Source organism: Eubalaena glacialis, chromosome 4, assembly GCF_028564815.1.
Source record: "Eubalaena glacialis isolate mEubGla1 chromosome 4, mEubGla1.1.hap2.+ XY, whole genome shotgun sequence".
Classification (NCBI taxonomy): Eukaryota; Metazoa; Chordata; class Mammalia; order Artiodactyla; family Balaenidae; genus Eubalaena; species Eubalaena glacialis.
Window position 1 is genome coordinate 64,079,148 of NC_083719.1, and position 19,050 is coordinate 64,098,197.

The 19,050-nt window shown below is 37.8% G+C and overlaps 1 protein-coding gene across 5 annotated transcripts in view; it reads left to right on the forward strand.

Moving 5' to 3' along the window:
- MSH3 (mutS homolog 3) overlaps positions 1–19,050 on the forward strand; it is a 262,769-nt gene that overhangs the window by 75,688 nt on the left and 168,031 nt on the right. Inside the window, exons 1-7 of one of the 5 annotated variants that reach the window (XM_061189402.1) lie at positions 46–359; positions 1,594–1,714; positions 11,035–11,255; positions 15,253–15,459; positions 17,096–17,212; positions 17,616–17,733; positions 18,045–18,190. In XM_061189402.1, coding sequence (XP_061045385.1) covers positions 132–359; positions 1,594–1,714; positions 11,035–11,255; positions 15,253–15,459; positions 17,096–17,212; positions 17,616–17,733; positions 18,045–18,190 — 1,158 coding nt within the window. In that variant the 5' untranslated portion in view covers positions 46–131. Of the gene's footprint in view, positions 1–45; positions 360–477; positions 553–1,593; positions 1,715–11,034; positions 11,256–15,252; positions 15,460–17,095; positions 17,213–17,615; positions 17,734–18,044; positions 18,191–19,050 lie in introns of those variants that run through there. The other 4 variants (XM_061189403.1, XM_061189404.1, XM_061189405.1 and 1 more) reach the window with 4 other exon arrangements.

Consider the following 19,050-nt stretch of genomic DNA (forward strand, 5'->3'; position numbering starts at 1 on the left):
CGTCCCGCCCCCCGCCCCGGCGCACCGCAGGGTCGCGACGTGCTCGCGCCCGCAGACGCCCTGGGAACGGCGGCCGCGGGCTCGCGCTCCCAGCTCGGCCCTGCTACCGGGCTGTGGCTGCCTGCCCCGCGATGTCGCGCCGGAAACCGGCCTCTCGTGGCGCCGCTCCCGCCGGCCCAAGCCCTGCAAGGCAGGCGGTTTTGAGCAGATTCTTCCACTCTACGGGAAGCCTGAAATCCACCTCCTCCGCAACGGGTGCAGCCGAGAAGGCGGATCCTGACTCTGACTCCGCAGCGCCCCTAGCGTCCACTCTCCCGCCTCAGTTGCCGCCACACGTGGTGGGTTCGGTCCAGGACGGGGTGGGGCCATCGGGGAGTGGGCGCGACCATACGGGCGGGGGCGGTGCTTGTGGGTGGAGCGGGAGGAGGCGGGGACTGTGCGCGAGAATATGCGAGATGACTTGGCCAGGCGGGAAAGGGGTCGGGCTCAGGAAGGAGAAAGAGGGAAGAGGCAGGGCCGCATACGTCCTAGGTGGAGTTCAGACATTTTAGGGTAATATTACACTTGGGGTAATAGATTTGAGGCTAAGGTCACACCGGCTCTTAATGGCAGACCTGAGCTCATTCTGATGAGGTTAGAGTCAAAGGGTACATATTTTAATCTCCATCCTCTCCCCGCCCCCCCCTTTTTTTTCTGGATTGAGGGTTGAAGAGGAGCATTATTTATTATTTGTATGTGTTTGGTTAGCTGACTAGACGAAAACTGCTGTTAAATCTCTAGTTTTTAAGGCTGCAACAGCCTTGCTTAGTATTTCAAGCGTTTACGGGTCAAAGTCGTGTTGTGCAGTTCCCTGGTGACTGTACCCCTTGTAGTTCAGGTTATAAAGTCTGATACACAATTTGGGTGGATAAAGTTTCTTAAGATGATACAGATGTGATGACTAGTTGTTGGATGCTTCCTGTTGCTTCAAAATCTTGTTCCCTTCATTTATATTTCTTCCATAGATGATTGTTCCTCTCCTGTCTTTGTTTTTTGACCATAGCCTACATTTTCATGAATTCACCAAGATTTTATTTTATGCCTACCATTTAGAGGTTATTTGGTGAAGGACTTAAGTTTTTGACAGGTTTTCTGCCAGCATATAGTCCATAATCTTGTGGCATTTTTAGTGGTGAACATAAACCGAGTTTGAATGTGAAACAGTTAAATGACAATTAACATTTCGAAAATGATACTGTTTTTAATTATCTGTCTAAATTCAACTTTTCTAAATATTAGGTTTTTTTCTTAAAGGTATTCTATTTAACATAGGTAAGTAGGGTGAGTCATAATCTGAGATAGGGGAAGGCTGATCGAGTGAAGAAAAGTAGCAGCCTTGGTTCTAATTCTAGGAGGGCTTGAGGTGCTGAGGCTCATGACCTGCCAGTCTCCACCTTGTCTTTGAAGATGGTAAAACAGTTCACCCATAACTCTAAATAGATGATTCTATGAAGGGTGGATGGCAAGAACCTTGCTGTCATTCAGAAGTAAGGTTTAAATTATTTTGCATACATCAAGTTTTGAGGTTAGAGATAATATCATTTTCTAACATAGGTTGCAGAAATCGACAGAAGTAAAAAGAGACCACTGGAGAGTGATGGGCCTGTTAAAAAGAAAGCAAAGAAAGTCCAAGAAAAGGAAGAAGGAAGTGATTCAGTAATGTCTGAGAACCCTGGTGAGTTCTGGGGCAATTTTTCTTCATTCTTACAAGTCATGACTCTGATATTCTCGCATTCTCCTGAGGACAGAGGAGACTGTTGGAGTATTGGGCCATTTTTTCCTTTGTGGAGAAAGGTCTCCATTGTGCTTGAGTAGACTGGCCCCTTCATAAGGGGTGGTGTGGGTAAGAGGTTGGGGGAGTGGAGGTAAGAGCTGGAGTTCTGCAATTTGGCTGTAGTTCTCCCAATTTTCTCTCTTATTCCCTCTAGCAAATTTTTGTCTTGATTATAAAAGTAAAACGTTCTTGTTATAAAAATTTCAAACAATACAGAAATGTAGAAGGTGGACAGTAAAAGACCTCATAATCTCTCCCTTTCAGTAAGGGCTACTGCTAATTTTTGGGGGTGCTGTGCATTCTTCCAGGTTTTTCTGTTTATACACATCTACATGTACTCAAATAGACCCCAAAATTAGTTAACTAATAATAATATTTTATAAATTTTATTATACTATATATACTAATTTGCAACTGTTTTTTTCCACTTAGCAGAACATTTTGAACAATTTTCAATGTCAGGACACGTAGATCTACCCTGTCCTTTTTAATCATGGAGCTGCTTTTTCTGTATGCTAAAGGGTTTTGGGTAAAACCACTATTCCTGAGCTGTTGGACTTCTAGAGAAGGTATTGGATACAGATGGTTGAGCAGATTTTTCTCTAGTTTTTGACCTCAGACAATTTGTGGTAGGGGAGGACAGAAAATGCTTCTTTCTTCATTATCCCCAGGAAATTAGGTAAAGAAAATGAGACAAAACCAAAAAAAAAGTTTCAATTTAGTGGATCAAGAGGTAAAATTTGGATTTAGGGTTAACGTGAAAGCCTTAGTATGAAATAACTATAGAAATGGAGACGTATGGTTAAAAAGAAGGATAAATCTGATGATACCCTTTTTCTCCTCCTACCTGAAGGGGCCATGACTAGAGGCATGACTTGACAGAATTTGCATTTTCCAGGGTTGTCTACCTTTCTTTGCTTCATTACTCTACAGGGACCTGATCTATTCAGTTTTTCAGTAAATTCGTCAAACTGTTAATGAACCCTCTGTTTGCCTTCCATTGTTCTACAGGCTTTTTGTAGTTCTTTTATTCTTCCAAACAACCCTTGCTGTCCTCCTTTTTAGAAGAGGTGGGTGATAGGTGAGGATTGAGGGTTACCACACTTAAGGAACTTTTCCAGGCACCCAGGAGAGCTGAGGTGGAAAAGAGGCAACAGACTTGGAATGTTTTGAAATAAGACCTTTGCTACTTGGTAAAAATCACACTCAGGAAGGAGAAAGAGCTTTCCCCAGTCAAACGCTGGGTGATTGCTCCACCTCGGGTTTTTTTTTTTAAATAACAGATTATTAAGATATAATCACATGTTATACAATTCACCCATTTACCATGTACAATTCAGTGACTTTTAGTATATTCACAGAATTGTGCAGCCCTCATTAAGTCAATTTTAGAACATTTTCATCACCCCCAAAGGAAACTCAGTACCCAATAGCAGTCACTTCCCATTTTCCCCAAGCAGCGCCCCCCTCATTGACCTAAGCAACCACGTATCTATTTTCTGTCTATAGATTTGCCTATTCTGAACATGTCATATAAATGGAATGATACAGTATGTGGCCTTTTTGTCTGGTTTCTTTCACTTAGCGTAATGTTTCCAAGGTTCATCCATGTTGTAGCATGTATCGGTACCTCCTTCCTTTCAAAAGTTGTTTTGATTTAATTTCTTTTTATTGTGGTAAAATACACGGAACATAAAATTTTCATCTTAACCATTTTTAAGTGTACAGTTCAATTAAGTGCATGCATAATTTTGTACAACCATTACATCCATCCATCTCTGGAATTCTTTTCGTCTTGCAGAATTGAAACTCTATAGCCATTAAATAATAGCTCCACATTCCCCCCTCCTCCAGTCCCTGGCCATCACCATTCTACTTTCTATGATTTTGAGTACTCTAAATTACATCATTCCTTTTTATTGTTGAATAATATGCCATTATATGGATCTACTTCAGTTCTTAATTCTTCAATTTATAAGCTCCTTTTTATACCTAGGATCCACAGGGGAAGGAAGCTTTTATACTCACAAGGAAACTTGATACATTTGAAAAGTGATTTAAATATGTGTTTTGAAAACAAATTGAATAATAATAAAAAGGTAAAACATACATTTGAAAAGAAATTCAAATATATATCTCTAAAAGAAGAGAAGTCACAGTAAACTAGATAAAGTATATATTAGAAAAGTCCTATATTTAAGAAGAAAGGGAGTCATAGTATTCTTTCAAAGGTTCTTAACCTTTAGCATTTGTGACATCAAGGTGTTTTTGGTGTTTTTTAATTATGGTGTTGATTTCCCTAATATGTCTTTTTTCCTCTGGCTGCTTTTACGATTTTGTATTTATCACTGGTTTGCCCACATTTGATTTTGATGGGCCTTAGTCTAGTATTTAAAAAAATTTTTATTTCTTCGTTAATCTTTATCCTGTTTGGAGTTCATTTAAAGCTTCTTGAGTTCCATGGATTTATAGTTTTCATCAAATCTGGAAGAATTTTTTGGCCACTTTTTTCTCAAATTTTTTTTCTGTCTCTTCCCTTTCTCTTCTTCTGAGAGTTTATTAATAGGGATGCTAGATTACTTAACATTATCCCTCAAATAAGGAAGCTGTTTTCATTTATTTTCCAGTATTATTTCCCCTTCTGCTTCATTTTGGATTGATTCTCCTGCTGTATTTTCAAGTTCAGTGATATTTTTTTCCTGTAGTATCTAATATGACAAATTTAATTCAGTGAAATGTTCAGTTCAGATATTGTATATTTCATCTCTAGAAGTTCTATATTGTTCTTTTTAAAAAATCTCCCATTTTTCTATGTGAATTGTATTTCAGTAAAGCTGTTACCAAACAAAAACCTTCCATTCTGCTCCTCTTTATTTTTTCCTTTTCATTCTTGATTATATGGAACATGTTTATGTGTTTTCATGTCCTTATATGCTAATTCTATCATCTCTATCATTTCTGGTTTTGTACACCTTGACTGATTTTTCTACTTTTTGCAAGTTTAGTAATTAATTATTTGGATTGTATTTTGTTTTTTTGTTTTTTAAATTTATTTATTTTTGGCTGCGTTGGGTCTTCGTTGCTGCGTGCGGGCTTTCTCTAGTTGCAGCGAGCGGGGGCTACTCTTCCTTGCTGTGTGCATGCTTCTCATTGCGGTGGCTTCTCTTGTTGCAGAGCATGGGCTCTGGGCACGTGGGCTTCAGTAGTTGTGGTGTGTGGGCTCAGTAGTTGTGGCTCACGGGCTCTAGAACGCAGGCTCAGTAGTTGTGGTTCACGGGCTTCGTTGCTTCATGGCATGTGGGATCTTCCTGGACCAGGGGTGGAACCCCTGTGCCCTGCATCGGCAGGTGGACTCCCAACCACTGCAGCACCAGGGAAGTCCTGATAATAAGTATTTTGAACTTTGTGTTGTTGTGTGCTGGGATTTGTGTTTCTTTAAAGAGTGTTGAATTTTGTTCTGGCAAGTAGTTAAATTCCTTGTGGATCAGTTTGATCTTTTTAGGGATTGTTTTTAAGCTTTGGAAGAGAAGGTCTAGAGTAGCCCCGTTCTTAAGCCTTGACTTTTCTAGAGTTGGGAAAGGATGCATAGTTGCAATAGCACACCATTATATAGTATTTACACCATGCAGAGACAATGTTAATAATCTTTAGATTATAGATAGTAGTAAAATGTAATAAAAGTTTTAGGAAGCAGTGAGGTCTGAGTATTTATTGCCTTTGTTTTTAATGTAATTCATTTAATTGTAAGTTTATATACTGTAACATAATAGCTGTGTTTTACAACTGGCTCACAAAGTTCTTGAAGATTTCACTTACCAGTATGAGCTGGCTCCCATTGTCTCTCTGTGTGGGCTAATTTGAGCTTCCTCATAGCATGGTGGCTGGTTTCCAAGAATGAGTATCCTGAGAGAGAGCCAGACAGAGGCTGTATTGTCTTTCACAGTCTAGCTTTGGAAGTTATATAGTGTCACTTATGCCATACTCTGTTGGTTGAATTAGTTACAAAGGCCTGCGTGGGTTCAAGGGGAAGGAACATGGATCCCACCTTTCAGTGCAGGAGTGTCAGCATCACATAGGAAGAACATATGGGATGGAATATATATATGTCTGGCTACCTTTGGTAAATAAAATCTCCCCAGATTCAGACTTGACTTTTTGTTATTATTCTTATTTTAATTACAGATAAACATAGTGTAGAACTCTGTCTCAAATGCATTTTGATAAATACAAATATCCATTATCTTAATACTATATAAATGTGGACTTTCCAAAATCAATTAAAGATATTATAAAATATAGCCAGAGTATATAAAAATAAGATACAATTTTTAAAAAAGACCCGGGAAATGTATCAGATATTATACCTTTAAACCATATCCAGAAAGTTCAAATTGAAATTTGCCTTAAATTCATATAGTTTCTAGTTTACCCTAGACCATTTTATAAAAGACATCGATTAATATTTATAATTATTACACACTGCAATTAATATCCTAACATCAAAGCTACTTAGTTATTTAGAATTTTGTTTTAATTGAAGTATAGTTGATTTACAATGTTGTGTTAGATTCCGGTGTACAGCAAAGTGATTCAGTCATATATTTTTTTTTTTTTTTCAGATTTTTTTCCCTTATAGGTTATTACAAAATATTGAGTATAGGTCCCTTGCTATACAGTAGGTCCTCATTGTTTATCTGTTTTATATATAGTAGTTTATATCTGCTAATCCCAAACTCCTAATTTATCCACACCGTGCCACCACCCACCCCCGGCCTTTCCCCTTTGGTAACCATAAGTTTGGTTTCTAACTCTGTGAGTCTGTTTCTGTTTTTGTAAATAAGTTCATTTGTATCACATTTTAGATTCCACATATAAGTGATATCATATGATATTTGTCTTTGTCTAACTTACTTCACTTAGTATGATAATCTCTAGGTCCATCCATGTTGCTGCTAATGGCATTATTTCATTTTTTTTTTTTTATGGCTGAGTATAAAGCTACTTAGTTTTAGTGAAAAAATCAAATTTGTTCATGGAATCAAATATGCCATTCCCCAAATTCCCATTTTTGCATTCTGTAATGACTGCCTATTATACAGGGTAAAAAATTTTATCCAACGAACTTTCCATTTTTATTTTATGCTCTTAAAAAAAGAATCACCTTTTGATGTTTAAAACAACATGCCCCAATTTGGAATGAATATTTAAAAACAAGGGCACTAAGATTAAAAAATAAGTCTTTTAAAAGAAGAGGAAGTTCTGCCCTTTACCTGGGTTTCTGTTGTTAGACAAGATTTGAAACTGTCTCTTAAGTCTATTTATTTTTCTTTTTAAGACTCTCCTCCTTGACTTGTGTATTATTTTTATCTGCCTAAGCTTAAATATCTTCTTTTGAGCTTAAACCCTCAAAAACATTGGCTGTAAGTTATCTTCCCAAACAGAGAATTCTTGAGACCCTGAGATCTATGAACATGGATTTGTTGTTGTTTTTAATTCATTATAGATGTTTAACACATGTAGAGAATCATAAGCTTGATAAATTTCACAAACTGAAGTCACCTATATAACCGTCACTTAGATCAAGAAACTATATTACTAGGACCCCCAGAAACCTCTCTGTGCTCCCTCCCGCTGACAACCCCTTTCCCCCACCAAAGATAACCACTATCCTGACTTCAGTATAGATTGGTTTTGCCTGAACATTGTGTTTAATTTAACTGATTTAAAATATGTTTGTAATATTCCAAAGGTTTTTCTTTTTTTCCTTTTCTTTTTCTTTCCTTTTTTTTTTCCTTTTTTTAAGATGAATTATTTTATCTGTAAAACAGATTCTTATACAGATTTTAAAAAATCTGTTGATAGTGGCACATATTTATATTTCAGCATCTACTCTGTGCTTTCTTCTAGATTAAAATTCTTTATTTAAAATATGATAATTCTTCTACCTCCTTGATCCTTCATAACCTAGGCCTAGAGGAGGAAGCCTGAGTAGAGAAAGTAACTATTATGAATTTCCATTTTATGGTACACAAAAAATTAAAGCTTAAACAGTGAAGGTGTTAATTCAGTGAAATATTTTTAGCGAGAAGTTTTTGGTCTATTTAACATGTTGGGACAGCAACCAATGGCCTTGTTTCTAGGGTATATCCTCTTAAGGGCTCAGGGACTTTAGTGATAATGCTGGCAAGTCTTAATCTCATATTGTGGCAATTTGATAGTTCATTTCATGGCATCTTCAGAAAAGGAAATAGTATAAGTGAGCTTTTAAGTATAGGAGCAGAATATGGAGGTTAAGGTTTATTTGGGTACTGTTAAACTAAAACAGGAGAACAGCCAATTATTTTACCAGCAAAATGGATTTATCTGGGAGCAGCTAAGAACTGCAATTTAGGACATGCAACTATGGCAAACCACATGCAAGTTCAGCAAGGCAAAGGAGAGGAAACTCTTTTATAGAGGAGAAGAGGAATTTGGGAGGGTCATTGGAGGAAACTGGGAGTACAAAGTATAGTGGCTTTTCTTTGGCTGAGTTGTGACAGTCTGATTGGTTGAACTGTTGCCAGGCAAGGAGAAAATCTTCCTCCTGCTGGTGGTAGTAAACTAGTGTCACTTCTGTAGGAGATGCAAGGTAAGTCTCTTCCTGTTGGGATCTGTATTGATGCTGGGTGGTATGTCCAGGAGAGCTCTCCCTCCTGCCCTCCCAACTCCATTTTAGGAGGTTTCCCTTTTAATTTTCATAGTACTCAGTTTTCTGTGAGCCAGGTTTTTCACAGTAGTTACTGTCTTCCTCAAGGCCTAATGGAGGGACTGGTGCCTATATCTGTGTCCCTTCTTAGGCATGAGGGTTTCGTAGCTCTTGGGGGCTTTGCACTTGAGAAGCCTTCCAATTTAGTTTTTTTCCTTGAGGGCCTTATGAGGTGTTAGAATCTCTCTTAGGTATCTGTGAGGAAGGCAATGAAAGATTTTGGTTTTCCTGTGTAAGCTTCATTCTTCCCGCATTTAACATGTTCATATTTCCCCCTGGTTTTCTTTTAGATGGCTCAAGATATGATGGTCCTAGGAGCATTAAGAAAAAATTGTAATTTTGGGTAATTGCTTGTGTACCAGTTCTTTCTCTTATTTTATAGTTCAGGAATCATAATGGCTTGATATAAATGAACAAGTGTGGGACACCTTCTTTCCTGACTCTTGAGCTGAGCTGCACTTGTAGAAAGTCATTGTAGCCTAAGGATGAAAGATGGCTACACAGAAAAAGGAGAGAAAAAACTTTAAGAGATGTGGAAAGGTAGCAGAGAGGTTGTACAGAAGCATGGGCTCAATCCAGGATCTTTCTGAACCGACAAAAGCCTTTCTGTATTGAGCATAACTCAAGGATGGAGCTTCATGGCGGAATCTTCCTTGGCAGTGGTGAGAGTAGGGTAGGGTAGGGAAGGATGGTAAGGAGGAGGGCAAGAAAGTGAGCCATCAAGGGCTCTTACCACATGCACGCTAAGTCCTTGCTGCACATCCAGCCTAGCAAACCCTGAAGTTTGTGGAAATAAGGCCATAGACATGGAATTTTTTGAAATATGAACTTTACTGTTTACTTAAAAAAATAAATAATGGGAAGAAAAGAGCAGAGCATTCACTAGCTAGAAGAGTCCCTGGGTACTTCACCTTAGTTTTTAACACTTCAGTTTTATATATTCTTTTTTCACATGAGTACAATTCTAAGACTTATACTCCACCCCCATCCCAGGAAAGTTTTTTTGTATCGATAGGGGGGAAGTCCTTATATAATATAAAAACTTACAGTATATGTTTGAAGAGTGATTCAAGTATACATCCTGAAAAGGGGAGAATAACAGTAAATAAGATGAATATATACATTTGAAAAGAGATTTCAAATATACATTTTTCTAGCTACAAGGTTAACAGGAGACAGGATAAAGTATAGATCTAAAAAGAGGTTTGAATATTAATATGAAAATATTTAAACTTTTAGAAATGAACAAAACCCAACTCTTGCCCTCAGAGTGTTTTTGCTTTAATGGGAAAGTAAGAGATAATAAATGCAGTCCCAGTTTCTTTATATTAAATAGTAATTACCTAATAGTATTGCTCTAAAGGGTGAAAAGATGTATTCTGGCATATAGTAGATACCCAATACGTGATAGTTTCCCTTATTTTATGGGTTGCTTGCTTATTAATAACTGCTAATTGGCAGAGTGTGATAAGTGCTGTAGAGAGATGCGATCTTGTTATAGGAGCATAGAGAAAGAAAAGATGACTTTGAACTGGGAGAATTAGCAGAATTCCATGAAAAAGTAGTTTTGAGATGGGTCTTGACAAAATGAGTACAATTTGCCATGTGAAAATTGGGGTCAAGGGCATTCTGGGGAGAAAGAATAGCATGAGCAAAGCTGTGGAGGCAGGAAGGCACATGTCCTGGGGGTGGTGATCTGGTTTCCTTGGTGAATTCCTGGTGTCAGTGTCTTTAGGTCTTTCCCATGGAGCTGGTCAGTTTCCCTAGTCCAGAGCCTTGTGAGCTCCTGCCTGGAGGGAGAGCTCTGGCTGCCTGTGTTCTGCGAGCTGGTGAGAAGAGGCTGGTTTCTCCGCATACAGTAAGCCTGTATTCACATCATTCTTATGGCTCAGGCACAGTACTGCATCTCACCTGTGCCTGTTTTGCCTTTTCCAGAGAAATCTCCAGTCTTCTTCTGAGGTAGAAGGAGGACAGTTACCCTTGAGTTTGGAGTGGCGTAGCGGTCTAGGGATTAAATTGTTTTGAACCAGTTCTGTTTATTTTAGAACCTCCCTTTTTTCCATTTCCAGAGCCACTGGTGCCCTGATTCTTGAGCCATTTAATAAGCGTTTTGTGTTGTAAGTAGGATTCGTTCCTGGTTTTATATATTACTGATTTAGGGTTTAGCTTTCAGGTATGCTAAATTGGTTATTGCTTATCCATTTATCCTTCTAGCTTCAGATATTTTGCTTGCAGTTGTCACCTCTTCTCTCTGCCCTGTTGTAGTTTTTAATGGGGTTTCAGGACCAAGTGAAATTAGATCTATGTTTCAATATGCCATCTTCACCCTGAACCCGAGGTTTCTTTATTTCCTTCTCACATTATAGTTAGATTCATTGCTTTAGTGAGACGCTCCCTCTTTAAAAATCCTATGCTAATTATGAATTGACATAATGAGATAAAATACTATTGTTATATTTTCTTCTGACTTGCTAAGAGCCAAAGAAACATCTGAGGACCAGGATCGTTTTAAAGTCTCTGGAAAAATTGAAAGAATTCTGCTGCGATTCTGCCCTTCCTCAAAATAGAGTCCAGACAGAGTCTCTTCAGAAGAGATTTGCAGTTCTGCCAAAATGTACTGATTTTGATGATATCAATCTTCTACGTGCAAAGAATGCAGTTTCTTCTGAAGATTCCAAATCTCAAACTAGTCAAAAGGTATGTAACTCTTATATAGATGAATATTCAGTTACTTAGAACTGTAGGTTCTGAAGTGCCATTAGGTTTGTGGGTTCACTCAGGGCACTGGTTCCCAAACTTGGCTGATCATCCAAATTAGCTGAGGGAGCTTTTGCTTTTTAGTTTTTTTTTTTTAATTCCTGGAGATTGTGATTTACTATGTATTAAGGCAGGATGAATTGGTTTTATTAAAACAACACAAAACCAAAAAAACCTCCCAGCAGATTCTGATGTACAGCCTGGATTAGGAGCCACTGACTTGGGGGTATTCTTTATTGATAATACAAGCACAGTTTCTTATAGTCCTCCCTATAGTTTCCATGATTAGCCTGGAAAATCACAGTGAATAATTTATAGAGATGTTTTGAGGTTTTTAGTTGAAAGCTTGGCTGATATAATAAATTCAGAGTTTAACCAAATGTATATGGCTTCCTTACTTCTTCCACTGTTTTGTGATTATTAGTATTTTTCACCATTGCAAAATCAGGGAATTTAACTCTTGATCCATCATTGAAATCTATAATTCAGAATTAGTGGTTCTCAGCCCAGCTTTAAATTAGAATCACCTTACTGTCATAATTTTGTATGGTGACAGTTAGTTACTGGACTTATGATCACTTCATAATGTATTTGATTATCAGATCACTATGTTGTACACCTTAAACTAACATAATATTGTATGTCAACTATACGTCAATAAAAAAAAATACCGATAGTAAGAACCCTTCTTCAGAATCATGTTTAGTTAGTTTTCATGGAAAACTGGGCATGGATATCATTTAAAAGCTCTCATTTTAATGTGTAGCCATGATCGAAAACCATGGAATTAGAGAACTAGTTCTTTACTTTTTTCTTATGAGTCATTTAAATCTAATGAAAACTATGGATTCGTTACTCAGAAAAATACTCAGACCAACACAGTTTTGTATCTAATTTTCAGAAGTTCACACTCCTTCCCACAAAGTCCAGATTCATGAACTCCTCCTTCAGCCAGGCCATAAGATCCATTGACTTATTTTACATCATCAGAAAAAAAGTTGCTTTGTTTTTATTTTTAATCTTTTTTTAATACTTAGAAGCAGTTCACCTGAGTGTAGTGGTCATAAAGTATAGAGGTAAAAAAGTTTGTCTATATATGTTCACTTTATTAATTGGAGAATTTATCCTAGGGTCTCATGAGATTTACTGTTGGTTTATACATAAAATGACCAACTTGGCATTTCTGATTCACAGCACATTAGAAGTAACCAATTAGAAGGGACACCTAGAAATAGATCCTGAAATTCCCATTTTATTATTCTGATCATCCTCAATTGTCAAGACAAAGTTAAATTGAGTTCAGAATGCTGTCTCTGGGAATATGAAAAAGAGTATATCTGAGAAATATTTTCACCCAAATGGTGGGGGAAAAAAGTTGCTTAATACTCAAGTATTCAGATTGACTTGTTTATTCGTATCCCATATGGTTAAAACTATTTGCTGGATTCCTACTTTCATTCCATATATGAATAAGGTATAAAGTAAGAACTTTCTTTTTCCAGGAAATATATTTTTTTAAGTATTCATTAAGTTTTGCAATATGTGGTTTTCCTGGATTTTAGATAACAGTCAGGGAAATGAAGTAGAAAATCCATCATAATTAAAAGCAAATGCATTCTCCAACCTGGTATATTACCCACTTTTCTCCTGCCACGCCTGTCCATACCTTACCAGATCTCATTGCTGATCTTTGGAGGTTTGCTTGGCTACGCTATTCAGATAAACTGTGTCTCTACCTGCTATTCCAGCTAAGCTGAATTTTTTAAACCTTTAGCAACTGCCAACTGTAAAGAACGTCTTTCTGGGCTTTCCTTGGACTGTGGTCCCCTCCCGGGGCCATATAAGACATTTCTCTTTCTCTCTTCTCTGCCTCTGCTGGTCACTAGTCTTTTAGGCCATATTTTTAATTTCAGGGGTAGCTGTAAGTTTTTAGATGTTGGCAGTGACCCAGTGACAGTTAATTAGAAGCTGGATTTATCCTGTTGACAAAAATAATTAATCAATAGTCAATCTAAGAAAGAAGTGAAAAATTTTATTTGAGCCAACCTGAGGATTATAACCCGGGAGATAGTCTCTCAGAGAGCTCTGAGAACTGTTCCAAAGAAGTAAAGGGGGAGGCCAGCATATATGTGATTTTGGCAAAGGGGGTATCTGCACTCAAGCACGCATCTCGGTAGAACGTTGCTGCTAGTCACAAGGAACAGACATCGTAGTTAATGATTTTAGTGCTTTTCTAAGTATGGGATGATGCAAGAATCCAGGTTTATAAAAAATTTCTCCTGAAAATGTCTAACTATCTGAGGGCAAGTTTCACAAAGTGCCTCATCCTGATCTTCTTCCTAAATTCCTTTCAGGGTGTAATATAGGTCAGCGACCACAGTAGCTAATGACTTCATTCTTGTAGAATTGGGTGATGGGCAAACAGTCTTTATTTTATAATCGGTTCCCTTTCGGTCTTAATTTCAACCAAGGTTTGGGAGGCATTTTGTGATCAATTTGTCCTATGGCGCTAGGAGTACTCATTTTCAGGTCAGGCAAGGATTTTGTTGATAGGCCACTCACTGTGCTGTTACTGGACTAGGCCCTGTTAACAGTAGCCGAAAGCCTCTGAACCACCTGTCTTATACTCTGTTACGGTCTAGAAAAAGATTCCCTCTTGTTGCTTCTTCCCATATCTAGAGTTACACTATTAAAATCACTGATCATGTAGGACTGTATATTTTGTCAGTCGTTTTAAGTTGCCTAATCATTAATTTTATTGGAGGCTCAGTCATACATTTGGTAATGCAAGAAACAATTATCTTATAAAATAGGCAGAATATAAGTAATATAGCTAGTAACATTAATAAGGTCATAAGTAAGTATTTAAGCTAAGGAAACTTCCATTAGGTGCCCAGTATCTCCCCAGGTCGTCTGACCGGTATGTTATGCACCAATGGCTATCTTTAAGGGAAATGGTATGTTGGCATTGTATATAAAGTTCACCATAGATGTCTGTGTGTACGAGGCGAGCAGTGGGTCATTGTGACCCCTTACAGGATTGAGAAAGAAATGTTAGCTTCCAAGGAGTTATAAGGCTGGCACCAGAAGGAGGAAAATTGATCTTAATGGTTGAGCAGGTATTTCTGCTAAACCTAAGCATAAGGCAGATAGATGCACAATACACACTGAAGGGGAGGGAGGGGGCCAAAATGGGGAGAGAAAAATTTTGTGTTTAGATTTTTCTTGCCTTGCCTTAAAATATGAATTTTTATGTCATCAGTTGTACAGATTTGTTTCATTTTACCTTAAGAAGTCTCAGAAGCAAGGAATTCGCTCTAAGCTGTGAACTGGATTTAATTATGGTTTTCATATAGACAGGTGGATATCAGGAATACTAATGTTGAAAATGTAACCTTGTGCTTTATGCTTTCCAAAAGCTGTTTCTCATCTCTCTTTACCAAACAAATTGTGATTCTTTCTTGGAATAAAGATTATGGAATATACTATCTTTTAGACTGTACTTGGAAATTTAAACATTAAGTGCAGCTTAAGCTGCTGGCATGCTTGTTGAAAGTGGTTTTGCCTTACCGCTGAGAGAGAGAGATCGATGCCTGATGACTTTTTGTGCCTTATATATCTGGGAATAAAGAAAAAAAAATGGTTAATTATAATTGGTTTAATGAAATCCAATTTAGAAAGAAGTATAGAAAGCTTTTCTAGTTTAGGCTTTCAAAATTTGCTCAAATAATTATATAGTAGTTTAGTTTGGCTCACTTTTTTAAGTCATTTACTTTGAAAAAATTCCAAACATGCAAGAAAATTTGCCTAATATATGATATACTCTTGTAAACTTTTCACTTGGATTCACCAATTATTAGCTTTGTGCCAAATTTACGTTCTGGAACTATTATTACAGTTAATACTTTTTAAACTATAAATATCTTTTGGTTGCCAGGACAAGACACTCAGTCATTTTGGATCATCACATAGCAGTTATGAAAACTTACAGAAGACTTCTGATTCTAAACCATCTAACAAACGGACCAAAAGCATCTACACCCCCTTAGAATTACAATACTTAGAAATGAAGCAGCAGCAGAAAGATGCAATTTTGTGTGTGGAATGTGGATATAAGTATAGATTCTTTGGGGAAGATGCAGAGGTAAGTTGTTTTCTCAGACACTGTTTCCTGTTTTTTTGTCCAGCCTTAAATATTTTCCAGTGTTTTTATTTCATTTTCTGACCTTATGGAGAAGCTAATGTGATCAGTTACCTTCAAAAAAACTTTCATTTAAAGTAAGAACTAAATATAGACACAAGCAAACTTGGTGGATGCTAGATTTGTGGGGAAGGAAGTGAGGGGTCCCTATTGGAATGTTCGTGCTTATTCTCCATGGTGCTGGCCCAGTACCTTTCATCCATCGAAAGTCAATTGTGAATGAACCATAGTCATGTGAGTATTCCTAATGAAGACTCAAGCAAGAAAAAAAAAAATTGAGATGTACAGAAATTCCTCTTTTTACCCTTAATTTATGAATTTTCATAGCCAGGAACATAGTTAAGTCTCAGTGGAAGAGCACATTAACTCTGCCAGCCACCAACAAGTGTGTGAAGTCTTACAGGTCTCTGTATGTCAGCTGTCTTGCTATCTTATTCTAAGTTGGGTTTGTATTTAATTTGGGGTGTGTGATGTAGGCCTAAGTTAAGAAGGTTAAAAGTAAATTTGAGCATTTAGGGGCAAGCTTAGGCTTGGTATTGCTGATGGTGCTGTTGAAGTCATGAATGATTGTGATGACCCCTTAGTTTTAGGCCTGGTTGGATAGTACGTCTTCAGAGAGTGATGAGGCGGCTCGTCTGTCACCTCATGGATGGGAAGTGGAGACCTGGCCAACTTCTGTTCTTCTAGTGTCCTAAGTCCTGTGGCAGGAAAGTGGTGTTCTCCAGTTCAGATGGCATGATGCTCTCTTCTGTGTCATGAAATTAGACTTTGAAACAGCATCCGCGTGTTTCCTGAGGACGGGAACCACGTGGTTGGCCTCCTGTAGATGAAGGGGTGAAAGGAAGTGCTGTTCTCTGCCCTTCTCTCTAGGTTGAGTGCTGAATTCAGCCTTGACCACAGTAAAGACTGATGTCTTCTTGCCCTACAGTGATGAACTAATACAGTTCAGAGACGGGTGGTATAGGGGAGTGAGAGTGTAGGAATGACACCAATTCCGTGGCTCCAGTGGGCAATATCTAGGCCCTGGGACTTTGTAGAAAAACGTAGGGAATCAGATGGTGCTGCCTGATTCTGCATTCCTATCATTCATGCATCATTAAGTAGCTAACCAGACCAGGGGGTTCTCTTCTCACTTCCTCAAAGATGCCCTCTGTCCAAGGAGGTTCATCATTTACGTATACTCTGTGGTATCTCCTAATTTTCAGTTATTTGCATGTGCTAAGTAGCAAATTCTTATTCTATTTCAGACTCATGCTCTCTGTATTGTGCAGGGAAAGCTCAGCACTTTGAAGGTTTTGATAGATCTAAGAACATAAAAGAAAACCTGTCATATTTTTCTGAGTTGTTTATAAATATAGATGTTGGCTTTGAGGTTAGGCCATGGACACTGTTAAAAAAAAGATAAAACCATAGGCTTCTACACAGCGAATGTCTTTTAAACTTTTTATTGACATACGGCACAGAAAAGTGCACAAATCCTAAATGTATACCTTGATGGATTTTTAACAAAGTGAACAAACACTGCACAGGGAATCTAGAAGTAGAAATTTATTGATATTTTCTTCTTAAATTTTTTTAGATTGCAGCCCGGGAGCTCAATATCTATTGCCATTTAGATCACAACTTTATGACAGCAAGCATACCTACTCACCGGCTGTTTGTTCACGTACGCCGCCTTGTGGCCAAGGGATATAAGGTCAGCTTTGGCTTCAACTTGTGGGAAAAGGGGATTGGAGTCTCTTCCAGAGAGCGAAATGTTTTCTAAGATGGTAGGCTATAACTACCAGGTTTTGGAATTTGGTATTTTGGAGAAATTAAAATTTGTCATAATTATTGGCAGTATAGCTCCATGAGTTTTTAACATATTAGATATTTAGGGTAAAAAGTTTTTCAACTCTGTGATGGAGTGTTTCGTAGTGATTTATCCACACTTGCAAGGTCCTTGTGGTACTTATTACTTAAGCCCTACCTCTGGACATTGTGGACTAATTTGTTTATTTTATATGTTTCAGAATTAACCTTTCAAAATCTAGAATTAATGTTTTGTTAACAAATTTTCCATCATATTTGATATACAGTATTTCTTACTTTTGTTGAAGGTGGGAGTTGTGAAACAAACTGAAACAGCTGCGTTAAAAGCCATTGGGGACAACAAAAGTTCAGTCTTTTCCCGGAAATTAACTGCTCTTTATACAAAATCTACACTTATTGGAGAAGATATCCTTTTCGAATAGGAATTGTTTTTCTTAAATGTTACAAGGGCTTTGTTTTAAATAGCATTTTTTAAAACTGTTCTTTGATTGGATACCTTTGCCTTCTGCCTTTGATTGGATAATAGTTGTCTGTTCTCATGAATCTTATATCTTAGGGAAGATAAGGCATGTAACTATGATCAGAATAAATCAGAAGAATAAATGCTATATGGAAGAGTTTTGCGTAAAGCAAAAATGCCCAGGAAAATGAACCATTATTTTAAGGGAGAAAAGCTAATGGGAATGTAGCATTTGTTTTTCTTTAATAATTATTACATGTAAATCCTTTAGTCAAGCTGGATGATGCTGTTAATGTCGATGAGATAACGACTGATACTTCTACCAGCTATCTTCTGTGTATCTGTGAAAATAAGGAAAATGTTAAAGACAAAAAAAAAGGGAACGTTTTCATTGGACTTGTGGTAAGTACTTTGTAGGTGAAGAATGAATGATAGGGACTTCCCTGGTGGTGCAGTGGTTAAGAATCCGTCTGCCAGTGCAGGGGACACAGGTTCAGGCCCTGGTCCGCGAAGATCCCACATGCTGCGGAGCAACTAAGCCCGTGCGCCACAACTACTGAGCCTGCACTCTAGAGCCCGCGAGCCACAACTACTGGGCCTGTGCACCTAAAGCCCATGCTCCACAACAAGAGAAGCCACCGCAATGAGAAGCCTGTGCACCACAACGAAGAGTAGCCCCCACTCGCGGCAACTAGAGAAAGCCCGTGCGCAGCAACGAAGACCCAATGCAACCAAAAATAAATAAATTAATTAATTAATTTAAAAAAAAATGAATGATAGATGTTCAAGGAATCTTTAAATATGAGTAATCATGAATGGTTTATAATGAGGCTATCTGATGGGTTGTGTCCTCAAGTAATTGTACTAGAAAAACATTTTCCTCCTAATTTTATATGTTAAATTACTAGTTATAATTTTCTCAGGTGGCTACTTGGCACTCTGTGCTGTGGAGGGATCCAGCTAGTTTCTGTCCATGGGCTCTAGCAGTTTAGGGTTGAAGATAGACCCAGTGACAGGCATGCATGTGGACAGTGTACAGATAGCAGAATAAAAGTCAACACATGCATGGATAACAAAGGGTTTTACAAATTTCCTCTAGGGATTTGAAGTTAAACACAAATGATTATGGGATTGTCATATCTAGTTTAGAGGAAAGTTCTAGAGTTAAAGGGAAATGATAGCTGGCTAGAACAAAGCTCTCTTTTTAATAAGCATTAGGAATATTTATAACCAGTCTTCCAGGTAAGTATAATTTGTGAATC